At 46.3% G+C, this 22,958-nt stretch overlaps 1 protein-coding gene across 1 annotated transcript; it reads right to left on the reverse strand.

The window, feature by feature from the left end:
- Window positions 1-16,758: 16,758 nt before the first annotated feature.
- Window positions 16,759-18,703, reverse strand: LOC123124509 (uncharacterized). Its single transcript, XM_044545110.1, has 3 exons — window positions 18,125-18,703; window positions 17,822-18,036; window positions 16,759-17,736 (listed from the first exon to the last, which is right to left on the reverse strand). Exons 1-3 carry the CDS (start codon window positions 18,582-18,584, stop codon window positions 16,774-16,776), a joined length of 1,638 nt encoding a protein of 545 aa, XP_044401045.1. The 5' UTR covers window positions 18,585-18,703; the 3' UTR covers window positions 16,759-16,773.
- Between the last annotated feature and the right edge of the window lie 4,255 nt (window positions 18,704-22,958).

The raw sequence follows: 22,958 nt of genomic DNA on the forward strand, positions 1-22,958 counted from the left end.
CCGGCGGCCTCCCCCTTGCTCCTTTATATACGGGGGCAGGGGGGCACCCCAGAGACACAACAATTGATCATTGATCTCTTAACCGTGCGCGGTGCCCCCCTCCACCATATTACACCTCGATAATATCGTAGCGGTGCTTAGGCGAAGCCCTGCGTCGGTAGAACATCATCATTGTCATCACGCCGTCGTGCTGACAAAACTCTCCCTCAACACTCGGCTGGATCGGAGTTCGAGGGACGTCATCGAGCTGAACGTGTGCTGAACTCGGAGGTGCCGTGCGTTCGGTACTTGATCGGGGATCGTGAAGATGTACGACTACATCAACCGCGTTGTGTTAAACGCTTCCGCTATCAGTCTATGAGGGTACGTGGACAACACTCTTCCCCCTTGTTGCTATGCATCACCATGATCTTGCGTGTGCGTAGGAAATTTTTGAAATTACTAAGTTCCCAACAGTGGTATCAGAGCCAGGTTTTATGCGTTGATGTTATGCACGAGTAGAACACAAGTGAGTTGTGGGCGATATAAGTCATACTGCTTACCAGCATGTCATACTTTGGTTCAACAGTATTGTGAGATGAAGCGGCCCGGACCGACATTACGCGTACGCTTACGCGAGACTGGTTTCACCGTTGCGAGCACTCGTTGCTTAAAGGTGACTGGCGGGTGTCTGTCTCTCTCACTTTAGTTGAACCGAGTGTGGCTATGCCGGTCCTTGCGAAGGTTAAAACAACACCAACATGACAAACTATCATTGTGGTTTTGATGCGTAGGTAAGAACGGTTCTTGCTAAGCCCGTAGCAGCCACATAAAACTTGCAACAACAAAGTAGAGGACGTCTAACTTGTTTTTGGAGGGCATGTTGTGATGTGATATGGTCAAGACATGATGCTATATTTTATTGTATGAGATGATCATGTTTTGTAACCGAGTTATCGGCAACTGGCAGGAGCCATATGGTTGTCGCTTTATTGTATGCAATGCAATCGCCATGTAATTGTTTTACTTTATCACTAAGCGGTAGCGATAGTCGTAAAAGCAATAGTTGGCGAGACGACAACGAAACTACGATGGAGATCAAGGTGTCGCGCCGGTGACGATGGTGATCATGACGGTACTTCGGAGATGGAGATCACAAGCACAAGATGATGATGTCCATATCATATCACTTATATTGATTACATGTGATGTTTATCTTTTATGCATCTTATCTTGCTTTGATTGACGGTACCATTATAAGATGATCTCTCACTAAAATTTCAAGAAAAAAGTGTTCTCCCTGAGTATGCACCGTTGCGAAAGTTCTTCGTGCTGGGACACCACGTGATGATCGGGTGTGATAGGCTATACGTTCAAATACAACGGGTGCAAAACAGTTGCACACGCGGAATACTCAGGTTAAACTTGACGAGCCTAGCATATGCAGATATGGCCTCGGAACACTGAGACCGAAAGGTCGAGCGTGAATCATATAGTAGATATGATCAACATGGTGATGTTCACCATTGAAAACTACTTCATTTCACGTGATGATCGGTTATGGTTTAGTTGATTTGGATCACGTAATCACTTAGATGATTAGAGGGATGTCTATCTAAGTGGGAGTTCTTAAGTCATATGATTAATTGAACTTAAATTTATCATGAACTTAGTCCTGATAGTATTTTGCAAATTATGTTGTAGATCAATAGCACGCGTTGTTGCTTCCCTGTGTTTATTTTTGATATGTTCCTAGAGAAAAATTATGTTGAAAGATGTTAGTAGCAAAGATGCGGATTGGATCCGTGATCTGAGGATTATCCTCATTGCTGCATAGAAAAATTATGTCCTTGATGCACCGCTAGGTAACAGACCTATTGCAGGAGCAGATGCAGACATTATGAACGTTTGGCTAGCTCAATTTGATGACTACTTGATAGTTTAGTGCACCATGCTTAACTGCTTAGAATCGGGACTTCAAAGACGTTTTGAACGTCATGGACCATATGAGATGTTCCAGGAGTTGAAGTTAATATTTCAAGCAAATACCCGAGTTGAGAGATATGAAGTCTCCAACAAGTTCTATAGCTAAAAGATGGAGGAGAATAGCTCAAGCAGTGAGCATGTGCTCAGATTGTCTGGGTACTACAATCGCTTGAATCAAGTGGGAGTTAATCTTCCAGATAAAATAGTGATTGACAGAATTCTCTAGTCACCATCACCAAGTTAGTAGAACTTCGTGATGAACTATAGTATGCAAGGGATGACGAAAGTAATTCCCGAGCTCTTCGTGATGCTGAAATCGACGAAGGTAGAAATCAAGAAAAACATCAAGTGTTGATGGTTGACGAGACCACTAGTTTCAAGAAAAGGGCAAAGGGAAGAAGGGGAACTTCAAGAAGAACGGGAAGCAAGTTGCTGCTCAAGTGAAGAAGCCTAAGTCTGGTCCTAAGCCTGAGACTAAGTGCTTCTACTGCAAAGGGACTGGTCACTGGAAGCGGAACTACCCCAACTATTTGGTGGATAAGAAGGACGGCAAAGTGAACAAAGGTATATTGGATATACATGTTATTGATGTGTACTTTACTAGTGTTTATAGCAAACCCTCGGTATTTGATACTGGTTCAGTTGCTAAGAGTAGTAACTCGAAACGGGAGTTGCAGAATAAACAGAGACTAGTAAAAGGCGAGGTGACGATGTGTGTTGGAAGTAGTTCCAAGATTGATATGATCATCATCACACACTCCCTATACTTTCGGGATTAGTGTTGAAACTAAATAAGTGTTATTTGGTGTTTGCGTTGAGCATGAATATGATTTGATCATGTTTGTTACAATACGGTTATTCATTTAAATTAGAGAATAATTGTTGTTCTGTTTACATGAATAAAACCTTCTATGGTCATACACCCAATAAAATGGTTTGTTGGATCTCGATCGTAGTGATACACATATTCATTATAATGAAGCCACTTATTTGTGGCACTGCCGTTTAGGTCATATTGGTGTAAAGCGCATGAAAAAACTCCATACTGATTGGATTTTGGAATCGCTTGATGCTTGCGAACCGTGCCTCATGGGCAAGATGACTAAAACGCCGTTCTCCGGAACTATGGAGAGAGCAACAGATTTGTTGGAAATCATACATACAGATGTATGTGGTCCGATGAATATTGAGGCTCGTAGCAGGTATCATTATTTTCTGACCTTCACAGATGATTTGAGCAGATATGGGTATATCTACTTAATGAAACAGAAGTCTGAAACATTAGAAAAGTTCATATAATTTCAGAGTGAAGCGGAAAATCATCGTAACAAGAAAGTAAAGTTTCTACGATCTGATCGTGGAGAAGAGTATTTTGAGTTACGAGTTTGGCCTTCAGTTAAAAACAATGTGAAATAGTTTCACTACTCACGCCACCTGGAACATCATGGTGTAATGCTGTGTCCGAACATCGTAACCGTACTTTATTAGATATGGTGCGATATATGATTTCTCTTACCGATCTACCACTATTGTTTTGGGGTTATGCATTAGAGACAGCTGCATTCACGTTAAATAGGGTACCATCTAAATCCGTTGAGACGACATATTATGAACTGTGGTTTGGCAAGAAACCAAAGTTGTCATTTCTTAAAGTTTGGGGTTGCGATGCTTATGTGAAAAGGTTTCATCCTGATAAGCTCAAACCCAAATCAGAGAAATGTGTCTTCATATGATACCCAAAGGAGACAGTTGGGTACACCTTCTATCACAGATCCGAAGGCAAGACATTAGTTGCTAAGAATGGATCCTTTCTAGAGAAGGAGTTTCTCTCGAAAGAAGTGAGTGGGAGGAAAGTAAAACTTGATGAGGTAATTGTACCTGCTCCCTTATTGGAAAGTAGTTCATCGCAGAAACCAGTTTCTGTGACGCCTATACCAATGAGTGAGGAAGTTAATGATGATGATCATGGAACTTCAGATCAAGTTGTTACTTAACCTCGTAGGTCAACCAGAGTAAGATCCGCACCAGAGTGGTACGGTAATCCTGTTCTGTAGGTTATGTTACTAGACCATGACGAACCTACGAAATATGAAGAAGCAATGGTGAGCCCAAATTCCGCAAAATGGCTCGAGGCCATGAAATCCGAGATGGGATCCATGTATGAGAACAAAGTATGGACTTCTGCCCGATGATCGGCAAGCCATTGAAAATAAATGGATCTTCAAGAAGAAGACTGACGCTAACGGTAATGTGACTGTCTATAAAGCTCGACTTGTTGCAAAAGGTTTTCGACAAGTTCAAGGTGTTGACTACGATAAGAGTTTCTCACTCGTATCTATGCTTAAGTCTGTCTGAATCATGTTAGCAATTGCCGCATTTTATGAAATATGGCAAATGGATAAACACAACTGCATTCCTTAATGGATTTATTAAAGAAGAGTTGTATATCATGCAACCAGGAGGTTTTGTCAATCCTAAAAGTGCTAACAAAATATGCAAACTCCAGCGATCCATCTATGGACTGGTGCAAGCATCTCGGAGTTGGAATATACGCTTTGATAAGTTGATCCAAGCATATAGTTTTATACAGACTTGCGGTGAAGCCTGTATTTTCAAGAAAGTGAGTGGGAGCACTACAACATTTCTGATAAGTATATGTGAATGACATATTGTTGATCGGAAATAATGTAGAATTATTCTGCAAACCATTAAGGAGTGTTTGAAAGGAGTTCTTCAAAGAAAGACCTCGGTGAAGCTGCTTACATATTGAGCATCAAGATCTATAGAGATAGATCAAGACGCTTGATAAGTTTTTTCAATGAGTACATACCTTAACAAGATTTTGAAGTGGTTCAAAATGGAACAGGCAAAGAAAGAGTTTCTTGCCTGTGTTACATGGTGTGAAATTGAGTAAGACTCAAAGCCCGACCACGACAGAAGATAGAAAAAGAATGAAAGTCATTCCCTATGCCTCGGCCATAGGTTCTATAAAGTATGCCATGCTGTGTACCAGATCTATTGTATACCCTACACTGATTTTGGCAAGGGAGTACAATAGTGATCTAGGAGAGATCACTAGACAGCGGTCAAAATTATCCTTAGTGGAATAAGGATATGTTTCTTGATTATGGAAGTGACAAAAGGTTCGTCGTAAAGGGTTACGTCGATGCAAGTTTTGACACTAATCTAGATGACTCTAAGTCTCGGTCCAGATACATATTGAAAGTGGGAGCAATTAGCTAGAGTAGCTCCATGCAAAGCATTATAGACATAGAAATTTGCAAAATACTTACGGATCTGAATGTGACAGACCCGTTGACTAAAATTATTTCACAAGCAAAACATGATCACACCTTAGTACTCTTTGGGTGTTAATCACATAGCGATGTGAACTAGATTACTGACTCTAGTAAACCCTTTGGGTGTTGGTCACATGACGATGTGAACTATGGGTGTTAATCACATGGTGATGTGAACTATTGATGTTAAATCACATGGCGATGTGAACTAGATTATTGACTCTAGTGCAAGTGGGAGACTGAAGGAAATATGCCCTAGAGGCAATAATAAAGTTATTATTTATTTCCTTATATCATGATAAATGTTTATTATTCATACTAGAATTGTATTAACCGGAAACTTGATACATGTGTGAATACATAGACAAACAGAGTGTCACTAGTATGCCTCTACTTGACTAGCTCGTTGATCAAAGATGGTTATGTTTCCTAGCCATAGACATGAGTTGTCATTTGATTAACGGGACCACATCATTAGGAGAATGATGTGATTGACTTGACCCATTCCGTTAGCTTAGCACTCGATCGTTTAGTATGTTGCTATTGCTTTCTTCATGACTTATACATGTTCCTATGACTATGAGATTATGCAACTCCCGTTTACCGGAGGAACACTTTGTGTGCTACCAAACGTCACAACGTAACTGGGTGATTATAAAGGTGCTCTGCAGGTGTCTCCGAAGGTACTTGTTGGGTTGGCGTATTTCGAGATTAGGATTTGTCACTCCGATTGTCGGAGAGGTATCTCTGGGCCCACTCGGTAATGCACATCACTATAAGCCTTGCAAGCATTGCAACTAATGAGCTAGTTGCGGGATGATGTATTACGGAACGAGTAGAGAGACTTGCCAGTAACGAGATTGAACTAGGTATTGAGATACCGACGATCGAATCTCGGGCAAGTAACATACCAATGACAAAGGGAACAACATATGTTGTTATGCGATCTGACCGATAAAGATCTTCGTAGAATATGTGGGAGCCAATATGAGCATCCAGGTTCCGCTATTGGTTATTGACCGAAGAGGTGTCTCGGTCATGTCTACATAGTTCTCGAACCCGTAGGGTCCGCACGCTTAACGTTACGATGACGGTTATATTATGAGTTTATGTGTTTTGATGTACCGAAGAAGTTCGGAGTCCCGGATGAGATCGGGGACATGACGAGGAGTCTCGAAATGGCCGAGACGTAAAGATCGACATATTGGACGACTATATTCAGACTTCGGAAAGGTTCCGAGTGATTCGGGTATTTTTCGAAGTACCGGAGAGTTACGGGAATTCGTATTGGGCCTTAATGGGCCATACGGGAAAGGAGAGAAAGGCCCCAAAGGGTGGCCGCACACCTCCCCATGGACTAGTCCGAATTGGACAAGGGAGGGCAGCGCCCCCTTCCTTCTTTCTCCTTCTCCCTTTCCTTTTCCTACTCCAACAAGGAAAGAAGGAGTCCTACTCCCGGTGGGAGTAGGACTCCCCCCTTGGCGCGCCCTCCTCCTTGGTCGGCGGCCTCCCCCTTGCTTCTTTATATACGGGGGCAGGGGGGCACCCCAGAGACACCACAATTGATCATTGATCTCTTAGCCGTGTGCGGTGCCCCCTCCACCATATTACACCTCGATAATATTGTAGCGGTGCTTAGGCGAAGCCCTGCGTCGGTAGAACATCATCATTGTCACCACGCCGTCATGCTGATGAAACTCTCCCTCAACACTCGGCTGAATCGGAGTTCGAGGGACGTCATCGAGCTGAACGTGTGCTGAACTCGGAGGTGCCGTGCGTACGGTACTTGATCGGTCGGATCGTGAAGACGTACGACTACATCAACCACGTTGTGTTAAACGCTTCCGCTATCGGTCTACGAGGGTACGTGGACAACACTCTCCCCTCTCGTTGCTATGCATCACCATGATCTTGCATGTGCGTAGGAAAATTTTGAAATTACTACGTTCCCCAACAGGATCCGCCTCGCTTGAATAATACTCCACCTCAGCATGTTCCGACGCCGCCGGGTCATTATTCTAACCCTTTGGATAACATGATTGCCACGGCAACGCGATTGTCGGCTTTACCGGTTGATGGTGAGTTTCCGGCTCCGTTACAAACACGGAGGACCAGAGAACTTCTTCGGACAGCGCTGGATCAGCAGGTGGTTTATTCGTACAGTCGTGAAAGGATTCACTCAACCCCTCGACCAAGCTGGAGTTATAGCCGGCACATTGACTCACTAGCAGTTTCGAGCAGTGAACAATGCCGTAACCTGCCTCGTGGGCATGACCCGGCGCGTGGTGGTGTGGACGCTCAAACCTTGGTGGATCAGGGCAGAGCGCGTCGGGAGGCTGAGCTGGCGGCTCAACAACAATCGCCGGTTTATCCATCAGCATCAGTGGAAGCTGGGGTGACCTCCAGAACATTAGGCATGCCGTGTTTAGTGCTGCCTTTGCGTAATGAGCCTTTGCCTAAGGATTTCAAGGGTCCTCGTATGGTGCCTAATTACATAGCAGATTAGCCTCTTGAGGCTTGGATCGAAAGTTATGAGATGGCCATGGAGATGTTGGATGTTAGTGATGTTGTATGTGCTAAGTATTTCACCATGATGTTGGATGGGCCGGCTCGTACTTGGTTGAAAGGGCTGCCCGCTAACTCCATTAGATCATGGGCAGAGTTGAAGGCTCGGTTTATTCAACATTTCAAAGACACGTGCAAGCAGCCTATGTCAATCCTGGATTTGGATTCTTCTGTCCAAGGTGAGGGCGAGTCAACAACCAATTGGGTATGCCGAATTTCAGTTGTTATGCACTCATCGGACAGTATCAATGCCGTTTCAGGAGTCCTAATGTTGGAGAAGAATTGCCGCTTTCTCCCCCTTAAGCAGAAATTGGGGCGGCTTAAACGCCACTGCAATGACATGGGGGAGCTCATGGTGGCTCTCATCAAGTATGCCGACTTTGATAGTACCAAAGACCCCGACTCTGATGAGGAGAAGGTGGGTAAAGGGAAAAAGAGTGGCAGCGCGAAGGGACAGCAGCATAACACGGTAGGTCACGGTGGCAACGGTAAGCGCAAAGCTGAGGGCGGTTTAGACTTTGTGGCCAACACCAATACACAGAACAATAGTCAGCATAAGAAGGGAAAACCGCCCCGCCTTGGTGGGCCAAAGTTCAACCTGGAGGCGATGATGAATCAGCCTAAGCATGGTACGCATGAGAAGCCGGCCAATCATTTATGGAAGGATTGCTTCATCATGAGGGAGTAACAAAATTCCAATATTTTGCAGAACAATCATGGCCCGAATGGTGGTTCAGCATCCGGTTCTCACGGGCCTGGCTTTGGTGGCGGCTGCTGAAATTCTGGTTTCCAAGGCCAAGGCAATCAAGGTGGTTTCAATCAGCAATCTGGTCAAGGTACACCGGTACGCGTCGGTCCTAAACAAATTGTTTTTTACCCTTTCCGCGACGGCATTTGGAACCGTCGCCAAGTGAGTGTGTGCGATAGGGTGTCCTTCCCACATGACCCAGATATCGTCGGGGATAGGCCCTCCTGGGACCCAGGCTGGGGCCGTGTGCGATTGGGCGAGGCATCGAAACCCAATCATTTTCGTAGTATGTACATCCCACACGGTAATCCGAAAAAATCATTTCCGTAGGTATGTAAATTCCACACGGTAATCCGGGAAAATCATTTCCGTAGGTACGTACATCCCACACGGTGAATCACAGAAAAACATTTCCGTTCGTATGTATATCACACAAAGTCAATCCAAGGAATACGTTTCCGTTCTTATGTACATCCCACACAATCAATCCAGGGAAAACGTTTCCGTTCGGATGTATATCCCACACGGTTTTATGTATACGCTCGTGTGTGAAAGGTGTAACTATTGCACACGCTCTGCCTTGGTTAACTGTTTTCTTTCATTAACTACATCACACACGATTTGATGTAGAAAACTGTGTGGCATTGGGCTATCCATCGCAAGCGTTTTTACTGCTAGAACCGTTTGCAAAGGTACATGACCATATGTTCTATTTTTATTTTTGCATGTAATTTATTATTCTAATTGGAAATTTTGAAATACGAAATGGGAAATTCAAATTCTCAGCACAATGGTTCAGCAACGAATCCATAAATAAAATAGTCAGTACAATATGTTCTGTAATTACAGGATTAGGCAGCAATTAACTATGATGAACCACATTATTTAAAGGCGGTAAAGGTGAAGAGACAAGTGTAAATCATTTTGACTGCCGACGGTGTTGAAGGAGCGGAATCAGTCACGTTGTGTTGATGTAATCTGGAACGCGGGGATGGACGGTAGAGACGGCCGCGGCGTCAGAAAAAGGCGCGGATGCGGGCGAGTCTACCGCGGGCGTGGACAGATGAGTTGGCCACGGTATTGTAATCCGGTGCGGACGGGCGAGCCAATCGCAGGCGCGCTCCCAGTGAGTCGATGTAGACCGGGCCACATGGGCCGTGACTTGCGCATATCCGTTCACCGGGTAGTGTGGCATGGAAGAATGTGGGTGCAATGTTGTCAGCGCGTGTTCCTTACCCGTGGTATAAGCCACTTTTGTCGTGAATAATTTTACTGCATAAAAGATACAGCAGGCAAGAATAATTGTTCTCGAAAGGATAAAAGTATGAATAAAAATTTGAATGGATGGATTTCACGAGACTTATTTGAACGACGGATGATCCGTATATAACGTTCGTAGATAACCTGGTTATGGTACAGCCCATCCGTTGCCTTCTTTTCGCAGATAGCCCACTACCTTTTCCTCCAATCGGCCTCATCTTATCTTTTTCTCTTCTCCTACAGAGGAGCGCACGGGAGTAACCGGCGCATTAGTGCAACAGGATAAAGAGGTGGAGGTGGCTCGGCGAAGTGGAATGAGGCACGGGACAACCGGCATGGGCGGTTCACGCGCAGGGGAGGCGCGGTCCGAGAGGCGGAGAAGGCTGTCGTGGAGAGGGCATAGCCGGCCGGAGGCCAGCCGCGGAGATGGCAGAGGCGCGGCGGAAGGCTCAGGCAAGGCGACGCATGGGTCGCAGAGGGAGTGCGCGGGCGGCCCGAGCTGTGAACCGACAGGTGTGGTTGGCGGAGTGAGGCAGGTCAGCCACGGTGGGGCCGGCTCAAAGTAGCGTGACACAAGAGACGATGCTACAGAGGCGGCGTGGGACCGAACCCGATGCGGGAAGACAACTTGAGGCAAGGCGGCTCAAGGCCGGCCACGGCAAGGGCGGCGATGAGGTCGGGCGACTGAGGCGGCATCGTGGCAGAGGCGGGTAGAGGCCGGGGGGCTCCAGGGCGAAGCAGGCCCACGGGGCCGACTCGTTGCAGAGGTGACGCTGCGTCGGCGGAGGCGCGCCAGGCAAGCGATGACGAGGTGAGCCACGGCGGCGGCGGTTGCTCACAGCAGGGGCAAGGCGGCGGTGACTTGAGGTAGCACAGAGAGCAGCCGTGGCAAGGCGAGGTCGGAGCGGAGGCGGGTGGCTCGCGTCCGGGGCGGCTAACTGGCTATGGCCATGGCGGGGGTTTCGTGAGGCCGTGGTCGCAACAGTAGCGGAAGCAGGCGGGTCCGCAGGGACGGCTCGGAGGTGGCCGTGAGGCAGGACCACAGCTGCAACAGCGGAGGCCGTCGGCGGCTCACCACGGGAGAGGCTAGTCCAGGCAGAAACAGAGAGCGGCGGCGGCGGCTCAAGGCCCGCTCGACGGAGACCAGCGGAGGAGGCGGCTCAAAACAAGGCCGCGCAAGCAACGGCGAAGGAGTGTATTCGCTCCTGATTCGTGGCTGCAACCACTTCCGGGTCGTGCCCATCCTTTTTTTGGTCTCTCGTCGTTGCACGTAGGAGTTGCCGCTGCCTGTGGTTTGCTTTGTTTCTTTCGGTTGCCACAATCCATGCTTGCACTTTGGAGACACGAGGTAGTGGTAATTTTATGAGCCACATGAGCAGTGGATTTGACTAGTACTAGGACACATTACGCTTCTCCTTGAACCATGTGGAAATATACTAAGAGCATGCTTAATAATACGGCCAACTGTCACCTATAACAAGTTGCCATGTCATCTACAGCCAACCTCTTAGCCGGCATGTACAATAGTAAGTTCTAAATATGTACTAGTTTATCAATATTAGTCCCACCTTACATTCTCGCAAAGCGTCTTGGTCTCGTGTTACAGCTGGCTACTAACGAAGAGCCTGCTTTTTTCTCTCTCCTCTTGTCTTTCCTCCAACTAAGCAAAGATTTATTATTCTATTCTTTATATTCTGCTTATGTCACTCTATTGTACTAGCTCTAATGCTTTGATTCAGCTAGTCTTCCATAAACAGTGACTTCCCTTGCCTAGTCCGTCGGTCTCTTTTTACTTCTTTTTTTCTATGATAGAGCAGATGTCGCTGGACTCTTCAATTGCCTTGACTCGAGCAAGCAGTAGTTAGCAGATCTGACCGACATTGATTTTTGGTGCTTTCCGTTTTGGCATAGATTGATCACGGCTGTGCTGGCGCATAACCGAGAGAAACAGATCGCTCGGCGCCGCAGAGTTGGTGTCCGTTTTGAGCCATAGCGGAGATTGGATACAATCAATCCAGTAGATGCGGCCTACGCCCAAGTAAATTGCACAGAAGTACCACAATTGGGGCATTGGAAGCAGATTGATACCAAGATTGGTAATTTTTACGTGTCAGTACCAAGATTGGGGCTAGCCGTTGCAAAATAGACTAAAAGCTCGTTTTGTACGTATTGACACTAAAGCTGACCGATTGGGCCCGCCCGTCAGGCGCCACACTGGCCAGTGCGCGCGTCGCCTGCGCTGGCTGCGCGCTGACTCGGACGAGGCCGGCTCGGCCCGTTTATGTGCGACCTTGCCAGACCCCGACCCCGACTGCGCTCGCTTCTTCTTTCTTACTTCCTGCTCTCTACCTCGCCGTCGCCTGCGCCCGCCACTGCCGGCCGCCACAGCACGCCGCCGCAGCCATGGTTCTGGAGGACGAGAGCAGCGACGACAACTCAAGCCTCCCGTACATGCACTCCGAAACCTCCACCGATGGGCTGAACCAGGTAAGTTACTCCATTGGAGCTAGGGTTAGGGTTAGGTTTAGGAAATTTGGGGATTTTTGTGTGTAGGTGGTCTTTGTTGTTAGGATTTCGTTTGATTTGATTTGTCCTCGTCCTCTGCACATGATGGTAACTTGGATTTTGCTTGGGCAGGTGCCTTTCTCTCTTGAGGACCCGGATTACAAGGGTCTTGAGCTAGATCTGATAGTGTTGTGCGAGAAGCATGGGAAGCCATCAGAGAGGCTTGTTGCGTTTGAAGGAACAATGACTGGGAGAAGGTTCTTAGCATGTGCAGAGCCGGTAATTTTCTTGCCTTGGTGATTAAGCACTGGATGTGTTCATTGAAAGTGGCAGAGTCTTGTTTGCCACCTGTGATTCAGTTATGTGCATGCTAAATTTGTTAGGAATGATCATTATTAAGTTCAGTGGAATGCATTTCTGCTAAAATATATGCTCCTGTTGTGTGCACATGCTATTTATGTACACTTCTTTCCAAATGCAGTGTTGCTCAATATTAAGTTCAGTGGAGCCAGTTAGTAACAATTGCTTACTGCTGATAGTAGGTAGTCTCATTAGCTAGTTTGTTGCTGCAGGCTAGTGTAGTGTATTTAGGTGGGCAAAGTAGTTCACATTGTGTTGCTTATTACTGTTAGGATTTCATTATATTAATGGTCAATTCTTAGCAACTGTTGTTGCTTAGCACATGGCTGCTTAGCAACTTCTAAGTTGAATGGAGTGTTACTCTGGTGCCTGGTAAATATATGAGTTGATCATCCATTGTAGGATTACATTAATTTATTTTACAATGTGGTCCTGTTGCTTAGCAAATGGCTGTGCAAATCCAGTTAATGTCAGTGCCAACATTAGGTACTGCCATGAACTAACTGTTGTTTAGTACTCTTAGTAGTTGTATTGTACTAAATTTTGCCCTTCTAATTTTTCCAGGAAGGTCAGAATTGTGGGTTTGTTCAGTGGGTTGATGAGCAGTGGCCCCCAACAATGGAGAATGCATTGCTGAAGCTTTGGCCAATGGTTGAAGAGAGCAAGTCTGCTAGGGTGAATGATAATCTTCAAAGTGCTCTAACTATTCATCAGTTGACAGAAGAAAAGAACAAGCTGGATGCAGACTATGACAAGTTAGTGAAAGATGTGCATCAACTTGTGGACTTTCAGTAGGATAGGGTTGTGGATTTCAGTTATCTGTAGTCTGCTGTCACATATCAGCACCAATGCAGAGCTGAATTGGTGGCTGGTATGAATGCAGAAATGGCAAAGAAAGATGCAGCTGCACAGAAGCTTCAACAAAAGTATGAACTCCTGTGCAACCTGACAAGTGCTCAAGCAACTTTCATCCAAAACTTGAAGTTGAAGAATATGAAAGAGAAGGAATTGTTGAGTGAGGGTAGGATGAATTTGGAGTTGAAGAATGCAGAGTTCACAAAGTTTGAGGAGAAGCTCACCCAAGAGAAGCTAGAGTTGAAGCTCCAGGTTGCTGATCTGCTGAAGCTCAAGGAAAACCATAATGAAGAGAAGCAGATGCAAGAGTTTAAGATTACTAAGCTCATCAAGGCAGAGGAGAAGCTGAAGGAGAAGATCAAGGGGATCCAGGCCATCTTGCAGAACTGAACAAGATAACTTGAGATTAGTGGGCATTGCAGACCTTTTGGGAATGATGGTTGTGCAATGACCTAGTAACTTAGAATTATGGTTGTGTAATGTATGGTTCTAGTACTAATTGTGAACTCTGGTTGTAACTCTAGTAGTTATGCTATTCATCCTTTTGTGAGAAAAGGATGGATTGTGCATTTGAACTCCACTATGTAATGTGATCAATGTGAACAATGGATGTGTATTCTATAATGTGTTGAACTCCAGTGTTACTTATGTTATAGTGATGCTTAAATGCTTAAATGCATTTGCAAAAGTAATGCTTATGTTAGAGTGATGCTTATGTTAGAGTGATGCTTATGTTATATTGATGGTTTAAATGCATTTGCAAAAGGAATAGTTACATATGTTATGTTACAGTGATGCTTTAGGTGGTTCCGTTGACCCCGAGCCACCCTAGACCCTAGTTGAATGCTTTAGGTGGTTCCGTCGTCCCCGAGCCACCCTAGACCCTAGTTGATGCCTTTAGGTGTTTTCGTCGACCCCGAGCCACCAAAACCCTAATTGATAGGTTTAGGTGGTTCCGTCGACCCCGAGCCACCCTAGAGCCTAGATGATAGGTTTAGGTGTTTTCGTCGACCCCGAGCCACCCTAGAGCCTAGATGATAGGTTTAGGTGGTTCCGTCGACCCCGAGCCACCCTAGAGCCTAGATGATAGGTTTAGGTGTTTTCGTCGACCCCGAGCCACCAAAACCCTAGTTGATGCCTTTAGGTGGTTCCATCGACCCCGAGCCACCCTACACCCTAGTTGATGCCTTTAGGTGGTTCCGTCGACCCCGAGCTACCCTAGACCCTAAATGATGCCTTTAGGTGGTTTCGTCGACCCCGAGCCACCCTAGAGCCTAGATGATAGGTTTAGGTGTTTTCGTCGACCCCGAGCCACCAAAACCCTAGTTGATGCCTTTAGGTGGATCCGTCGACCCCGAGCCACCCTAGACCCTAGTTGATGCCTTTAGGTGGTTCCGTCGACCCCGAGCCACCCTAGACCCTAAATGATGCCTTTAGGTGGTTCCGTCGACCCCGAGCCACCCTAGAGCCTAGATGATAGGTTTAGGTGTTTTCGTCGACCCCGAGCCACCAAAACCCTAGTTGATGCCTTTAGGTGGTTCCGTCGACCCCGAGCCACCCTAGAGCCTAGATGATAGGTTTAGGTGTTTTCGTCGACCCCGAGCCACCAAAACCCTAGTTGATGCCTTGAGGTGGTTCCGCCGACCCCGAGCCACCCTAGAGCCTAGATGATAGGTTTAGGTGTTTTCGTCGACCCCGAGCCACCAAAACCCTAGTTGATGCCTTTAGGTGGTTCCGTTGACCCCGAGCCACCCTAGAGCCTAGATGATAGGTTTAGGTGTTTTCGTCGACCCCGAGCCACCAAAACCCTAGTTGATGCCTTTAGGTGGTTCCGTCGACCCCGAGCCACCCTAGACCCTAGTTGATGCCTTTAGGTGGTTCCGTCGACCCCGAGCCACCCTAGACCCTAAATGATGCCTTTAGGTGGTTCTGTCGACCCCGAGCCACCCTAGAGCCTAGATGGTAGGTTTAGGTGTTTTCGTCGACCCCGAGCCACCAAAACCCTAGTTGATGCCTTTAGGTGGTTCCGTCGACCCCGAGCCACCCTAGACCCTAGTTGATGCCTTTAGGTGGTTCCATCGACCCCGAGCCACCCTAGACCCTAAATGATGCCTTTAGGTGGTTCTGTCGACCCCGAGCCACCCTAGAGCCTAGATGGTAGGTTTAGGTGTTTTCGTCGACCCCGAGCCACCAAAACCCTAGTTGATGCCTTTAGGTGGTTCCGTCGACCCCGAGCCACCCTAGACCCTAGTTGATGCCTTTAGGTGGTTCCATCGACCCCGAGCCACCCTAGACCCTAAATGATGCCTTTAGGTGGTTCCGTCGACCCCGAGCCACCCTAGAGCCAAAGTGCTTCTTTTTTAGCCTAGACCTTAACAACATATCCAACAATGTATACAGCAATATATCCTGCAACAGAGTTACTCTATCCAATAGTATGCACCATTGTCATGAACATATCAATCATAAAAAGATATAAAAAGAACCATCCACATGAACATAGTCCATTCCAGGCATTGATTAACTAATAAATAGCAAGATCACATCCATCCACATGAACAAAAGCCAGCTCCAGAAATGGCATTAACTAATAAATAAATCCATCCATCCACATGAACAAAAGCCATATATGGCATTGATTCTTAAAGTACACCAGCAAACTACAATAAGAGCACCAGCAATGTACACTTAGAGCACCAGCAAGATCACATTGTACCATAGGATGCAAGAACACACATGAAGTATCTAGTTTTGAACATTACATGGCACATGTGCCATTTAGTGGTTACCACTTGCATAGAAGTAGGCTCTCCATCCTCTGTTTCTACCACCAGAAGGTGGAGTAGCAGTAGATGTAGAGGGAGCAGTAGATGTGGAGGGACCAGATTGCCTTGGGGCAGAGAATGTACCTCTCCCTCTCCCAGCACCTCTCCCAGCACCTGGTGCAGCACCTCTACCAGCACCTCTAGCAGCACCACTCCCAGCAGCTGCAGCTGCCCAGCCCCTCCTCCCAGCTCCTCTCCCAGCTCCTCTCCCAGCTCCTGTTCCAGCTGTTGGTGTTGTTGTAGGAGTTGGATGAGAAGTTGTTGATGCTTGTGTAGTAGCAGCAGCACCAGCATTGGAATTCCTTGCAAGAGGCTTGCATAAACAAAGAAGGAAAATGAGTTAGTACTTAAAAAAATAGAATGTACAAGAAGGAAAACCTGTTACTACTTATTAGAGGATTACCACATGTTTGTTCTTCCTCAAAGCCAGCTCAGGCTTCAACTGCTTGTTGCAGCTTGTGTACCTATGTCCTTGCAGTCCACAATTGCCACATGTTATAGTCCCCATTCTTGATGTCTCCTTAGGCTTTGGGACTTCAAATTTCCCCTTGATCCTCTTCTCTTTCTTTCTTCCTCTCTTCACTTTAAATGCAGGTGGGTCAATGTCTGGACCAGGGGTCCTTGTCCAGTCATGCTCACCAGGAACTGGATAGATCATTGGTTCATAAGCTGCCAGATAAATTTCTTTCTTGAAGAACTTGCTGACATAATCCTCTGGTTTTCTTTTGGCCTTGTTTATTGCTGAGATGGCATGGTTACATGGGATGCCACTTAGGTCCCATTTTCTGCACCCACATGTGTGCATTTGCAAGTTAACAGCATGGGTTTGCTGCCCACTTGTAACTTGCCACAAGTCCACACCAGCTTGAATTGGTTTGCAATATTTGGCCCTCTCCTTCTCAACCTCTAGCTTCTCACTATAATGGGGTGTTATGTCCCATCTAGCTTTCTTTCCACTCTCCCTATTCCTATGCCACCTCACCATCTGCTTATCCTTTATTCCATCACACATTGTCCTAATTGGTTTCTTCCTAACATCTAGGACATACTTGTTGAACACCTCAGATAAATTGTTAACTACAAGGTCAGTCTTGCAGTTTGTGTCAAATGCATGCCTTGCCCATGTTTTCTTGGGTATTTGACAAAGCCACTCCCAAGCTTGCTCACACTCAGCTCTAAGGTCATTCATTGCAATGTTAAATTTGTGTTCACTATATGCATAGGCAGCATTATCCATACACTTTTTCAGATCTTCCCCCCTAAACCCAGCATTTTGGAAGTTTGCATAGATATGCCTAAGGCAGAACCTTTGGTTGCACTTAGGAAAGACAGCATTCACTGCATTTAGTAGGCCCTGGGACACACAATTAAACTAGCTAAGCTACTATCTAGCACAAAACAACCATATAGGAACAATGACATAAGATGCAAGCACATACCTTTTGTCTATCTGACATTATTGTATATGGACCAAACCTTCCCACTTCTCCTCCTAGGCAGATTTTAAGTTGGTGTAGAAACCAACACCAGTTAGGTGTGTCCTCTTGCCCAACAATACCAAATGCTAGTGGGTATATATTGTTGTTGCCATCTCTACCAGTGGCAGCAAGTAGTTGAGCACCAGTAGTTAACTTAATGAAGCACCCATCAACACCTGAGCAAGCAAATTCAGTATTAAAAACATTCAAATGCATTTCAAGATGAAACAATATGTAACTAATGCACAAGGTGAACAAACTAACCAATGAATGGTCTGCACCCCTTGAGAAACCCCTCCCTTGCTCCATTGATGCAATAGAACATAGCATGGAATCTTGGACCTGGATGGGGGATTTTTTCAGTGGGTGTTGGAGTTACAGTAGTGACTACTACTCTACTCCCAGGGTTTGTATCCATCACTGTCTGAGCATAGTCTTTCAACCTAGGGTATTGCTTCTTGTGGTCTCCTAGCACAGCATCAATAGCTAGGTTCTTTGCCCTATATGCCATTGACTTGGGCACATCCACACCATACTTCTCCATGCAGGCATCAATCAAAGTCTGAATGCCAGTTGTTAGATCAGATCTGAACAGTGACTCATACTTCTGTGCAAGCCACTTGGCACTTACCCTTGTTGTCTCTGTACTAATAGGGCAAGTGTGCTTAATTCTCATCTTCTTAATTACAAAAGTAGTTTCACCTTTTATAACTGCTGCCACCATAAAGAAGTTGCAATGTTTTTGGTTGCATTCTACAATTATTCTTTGATCTGAGTTCCTATGATATTTGAAGTTTCTGCCTTGAGTGATGTGTAAGTTCAACAAAGCCTCTCTGAATTGATGTTGATCGTTGAAACACATCTGTAGACATAATTGCTCATATGGTGCCTCCATTTTCTCATTGTACCATTTTCTAGGAGGCCTCTGCTTTGCCCTGCTCTTCCTTTTCTTTGGCAGCACAAATGCCAATGGCTCATAACCATCATCATCAGCCTCCTTCAACAATCCTTTCTCTTCTTCATCAGATGAAGGTTGGAAATCAGGTTCCTCCTCTTGAACTACACTTGAATGTGTCCTTGTTGTAGGCCCTTTCCTAACTGGAAGCTTCTGTTTCTTCCTCTTCTTCTCTTCATGTACAATTATAGTTTCTTCATCCTGTGAAACAACCTTGTCATCTTCATCCATTTCAAAAGGTTCCTCAACCTCTGTGTCACCAGAGTAATACACCATTTCTTCCTCCTCAGATTCTTCATCATCTGTTTCTTCCTCTTCTACTTCATCATACTCTCTCTGTTTCTTTCCCTCATCCATCTCTATGTCATCAGCATCACCCATATAAAAAGGGTTTACATCACTGTCATCTTCACCTTCACAATCAGAACCACCACTGCCATCATATCCCTCTTCTTCTTCTATTTCCAAAACAGTTTTCAGTTTTCCTTTTACATTATTGCTCTCTTGTGTGCAAACACCAGTACCATGAGCTACTAAACTGCAGCTGCTACTCTGACATTCAAAGGCAACTCCTTCTTCATCAACAGCATAGATGGGTGGCTCACTGAGATCATATAACACAGGCTCTTCATACACAACAGTGGATAATTCTTGCCTCTGAAACTTGCTGCAAGGAGGTGGACATGCCCTCACTAGCAAATTTAAAACATTACACTCCTCAACCTGCCTCTTTACTAGTTGCAACTCAGCATTACTCTCTACCATCTCCAATCCTTTCTCCCCTAAATCTGGATTCTCAATGTGAAACAGCAGATCATATTCACTAAATCCTTGGGTTTCCATCACTGCAATCATATTCAGGTATGTTACATCTGAACTGCAGAGCTTCAGCTCTAACATTTCTGAAGCATCAAAAAGAACCTAACATCCAAAATGTCATCATACAAACTGCAAAATGAAATAACAGACAAAATTGGTTAATAAACAATTTTACTTAACATATTGTCTAACATATAAACAAAGATTTGTTTCAGTTAACATATAAACAGAGTTTTGTTTAAGTTAACATATACACAAGTTAACATATAAACAGAGCTTTGTTTAAGTTAACATATAAGCAAAGCTTTTATTTACCCTAGCTAGGTAACACCTAATGCTGCTCTAGTTAGGACTCATGTAATCCACTATACTACTCTGCTCTAGTTAGGCCTAGCAATTAGAGTGCTAAACATGCAGGCAGTAAACTCTAACCCTAATCCGCAATTTCAGTGAGCAAGAATGGAGCAAGAATGGAACAGTGGAGCACTTATAGAACACCACCGAAGCCATGAGTCCAGTGATGGGCGGTGCTAGGGTTGTCCACCCAAATTCGCGCCATCCGCAGCCTCTGCTCCATCGACAACGCCGGCTCCGCAAAATCTTCCTCCGCGCTACTATACTCCGAGCTGGAGTAGCCGCCACTGCCATCGAAGCGGGGGAGGTCGCCGCCGCTCGCATCGCCCAGGCCATCGCCGCCTGCCGGAGTCGCCGAGGCCATCGTCGCCTAGGGCACAACAGCCGCGGGGGAGAGGAGGGCACAGCGGCCGCGGGGGAGAGGAGGGCACCGCGGCCGCGAGGGAGAGGAGGGCACAGCAGCCGCGGGGAGAGGAGGGAGGTGACAGCGCCTAAGCAGTTCGATCGATGGCTACGGCGGCGTGGTGCGGCGGCGGCGGGGCGGGCGAGGAGGCAGCCGCCGGCGAGGTGCGAGGAAAAGGACAGGGCAGAGCGGGGTCGGGGTCTGGCTCGGTCGCACCAACGGGCCGAGCCGGCCTCGTCTGAGCCAGCGCGCAGCCAGCGCAGGCGACGCGCGCACTGGCCAGCGTGGCGCCTGACGGGCGGGCCCAATCGGTCAGCTTTAGTGTCAATACGTACAAAACGAGCTTTTAGTCTTTTTTGCAACGGCTAGCCCCAATCTTGGTACTGACACGTAAAAATTACCAATCTTGGTATCAATCTGCTTCCAATGCCCCAATTGTGGTACTTATGTGCAATTTACTCTCTCTCGTCGTTGCACTTAGGAGTTGCCGCTGCCTGTGGTTTGCTTTGTTTCTTTCGGTTGCCACAATCCATGCTTGCACTTTGGAGACACGAGGTAGTGGTAATTTTATGAGCCACATGAGCAGTGGATTTGACTAGTACTAGGACACATTACGCTTCTCCTTGAACCATGTGGAAATATACTAAGAGCATGGTTAATAATACGGCCAACTGTCACCTATAACAAGTTGCCATGTCATCTACAGCCTACCTCTTAGCCGGCATGTACAATAGTAAGTTCTAAATATGTACTAGTTTATCAATATTAGTCCCACCTTACATTCTCGCAAAGCGTCTTGGTCTCGTGTTATAACTGGCTACTAACCAAGAGCCCGCTTTTTTCTCTCTCCTCTTGTCTTTCCTCCAACTAAGCAAAGATTTATTATTCTATTCTTTATATTCTGCTTATGTCACTCTATTGTACTAGCTCTAATGCTTTGATTCAGCTAGTCTTCCATAAACAGTGACTTCCCTTGCCTAGTCTATCGGTCTCTTTTTACTTCCTTTTTTCTATGATAGAGCAGATGTCGCTGGACTCTTCAATTGCCTTGACTCGAGCAAGCAGTAGTTAGCAGATCTGACCGACATTGATTTTTGGTGCTTTCCGTTTTGGCATAGATTGATCACGGCTGTGCTAGCGCATAACCGAGAGAAACAGATCGCTCGGCGCCGCAGAGTTGGTGTCCGTTTTGAGCCATAGCGGAGATTGGATACAATCAATCCAGTAGATGCGGCCTACGCCCGCCTCAATAGTGGAGTTGGTCTTCGCAGAGTTGGTCTCCGTTCTGAGCCATAATCTCAGCTTGCTTTTCCGATCCGATGTGCAATGCATCATGAAAATCACCCCGGGATTTGAAACTTTGAGGGATAGCAAATTAGTTGATGTCCGCTCACTTTCCCTTTGTGGAGTGTTCCAAACCGTCTCTTATTGACCTTGTAGTCTCATTGTTTATTCCAGTTTCCCACGCAAGCTGACTTGCTTTCTGTCTCGGGACCTGCTTTCACCAGCTGCAACTTTGATGGCAGTGGCTCGCGGTTTGACTGCGGCCGCTTCGCCGGACAAACAATTGCTGCCCTGGCAATTTGCACGTGTTTAAAAAAATCCTGCCAGTCCAGACTTCTAGCAGAGCCCCCGAAACCGATCTGGCTCCAAATCGACAGATCGATAGGTCACCTGTGGTGGCGCACAGATGCAACCCTAATCTCTTTCGAACCTAAATCTCATACTCCAACTTTCAATATTAACCAGCAGAATTAGCTAACCTGGCTGGCGGCGGAATTTCTGAAGAGCTCGATAACTGTTTCGGCCCGGGTTATCTTGCGTGATTGTTCTATGCCTACTCTTCTTCATTTGGTAAATAGTGAGCTTCTTGATCCCTGAAGAGATCCCTCCAAGAATTTAACATCACCATGCGCTGGCCCCACGGTGGGCGCCAACTGTCGTGGTTTTGTCACGGCAAATGTCCCAGTGTGAGGACTTAGTCGTGTGGCCATCGCCACTAGGTAGTAGCTTGTCGGGGGTTGGTCGGAATTGAGAGACGCGAGATTTACCCAGGTTCGGCCCCTCACGGTGGAGGTAAAAGCCTACATCCTGCTTCATTGATATTGATGATGATGATGATCTCGGTTACAAGGGTAGTGTTTTGTTACCTCTATCTTGGGAGCATCAACTTTGATCTTGTCTAAGACTTGTCAGTCAGTCAAAAACTTGTTTGTCTAAAACTTGTCCCTCTTGGGGTGCCCTGCCCCTCCTTATATAAGTTGAAGGGGCGGGTTATATGTGGAGTCCTAGTAGGATTAGGACTACTCTATTACAGGTGGAATCCTAGTCTTGCTTCCCATGTAAAGGAAATATTCCTTATGCCTTTCCTCTCAAGCCGACCCACCATAACCTGACTCGGTTGTCCCATGAGCCGCCTTCTGGGCCATTGGGTCTTGTCGGTCGTCTGACCCGCCCGCCGGGTCATTAGTGAGTCGCCAAGCTAGGGCAGGTCACTAGTGAGTCACCAAGTTTGGATGGGTCACCAGTTAGTCGCCACGTTCCGGCCGAGTCATACCGCGGGGTAT

Source organism: Triticum aestivum, chromosome 5D (assembly GCF_018294505.1).
Source record: "Triticum aestivum cultivar Chinese Spring chromosome 5D, IWGSC CS RefSeq v2.1, whole genome shotgun sequence".
NCBI classification, from domain to species: Eukaryota; Viridiplantae; Streptophyta; class Magnoliopsida; order Poales; family Poaceae; genus Triticum; species Triticum aestivum.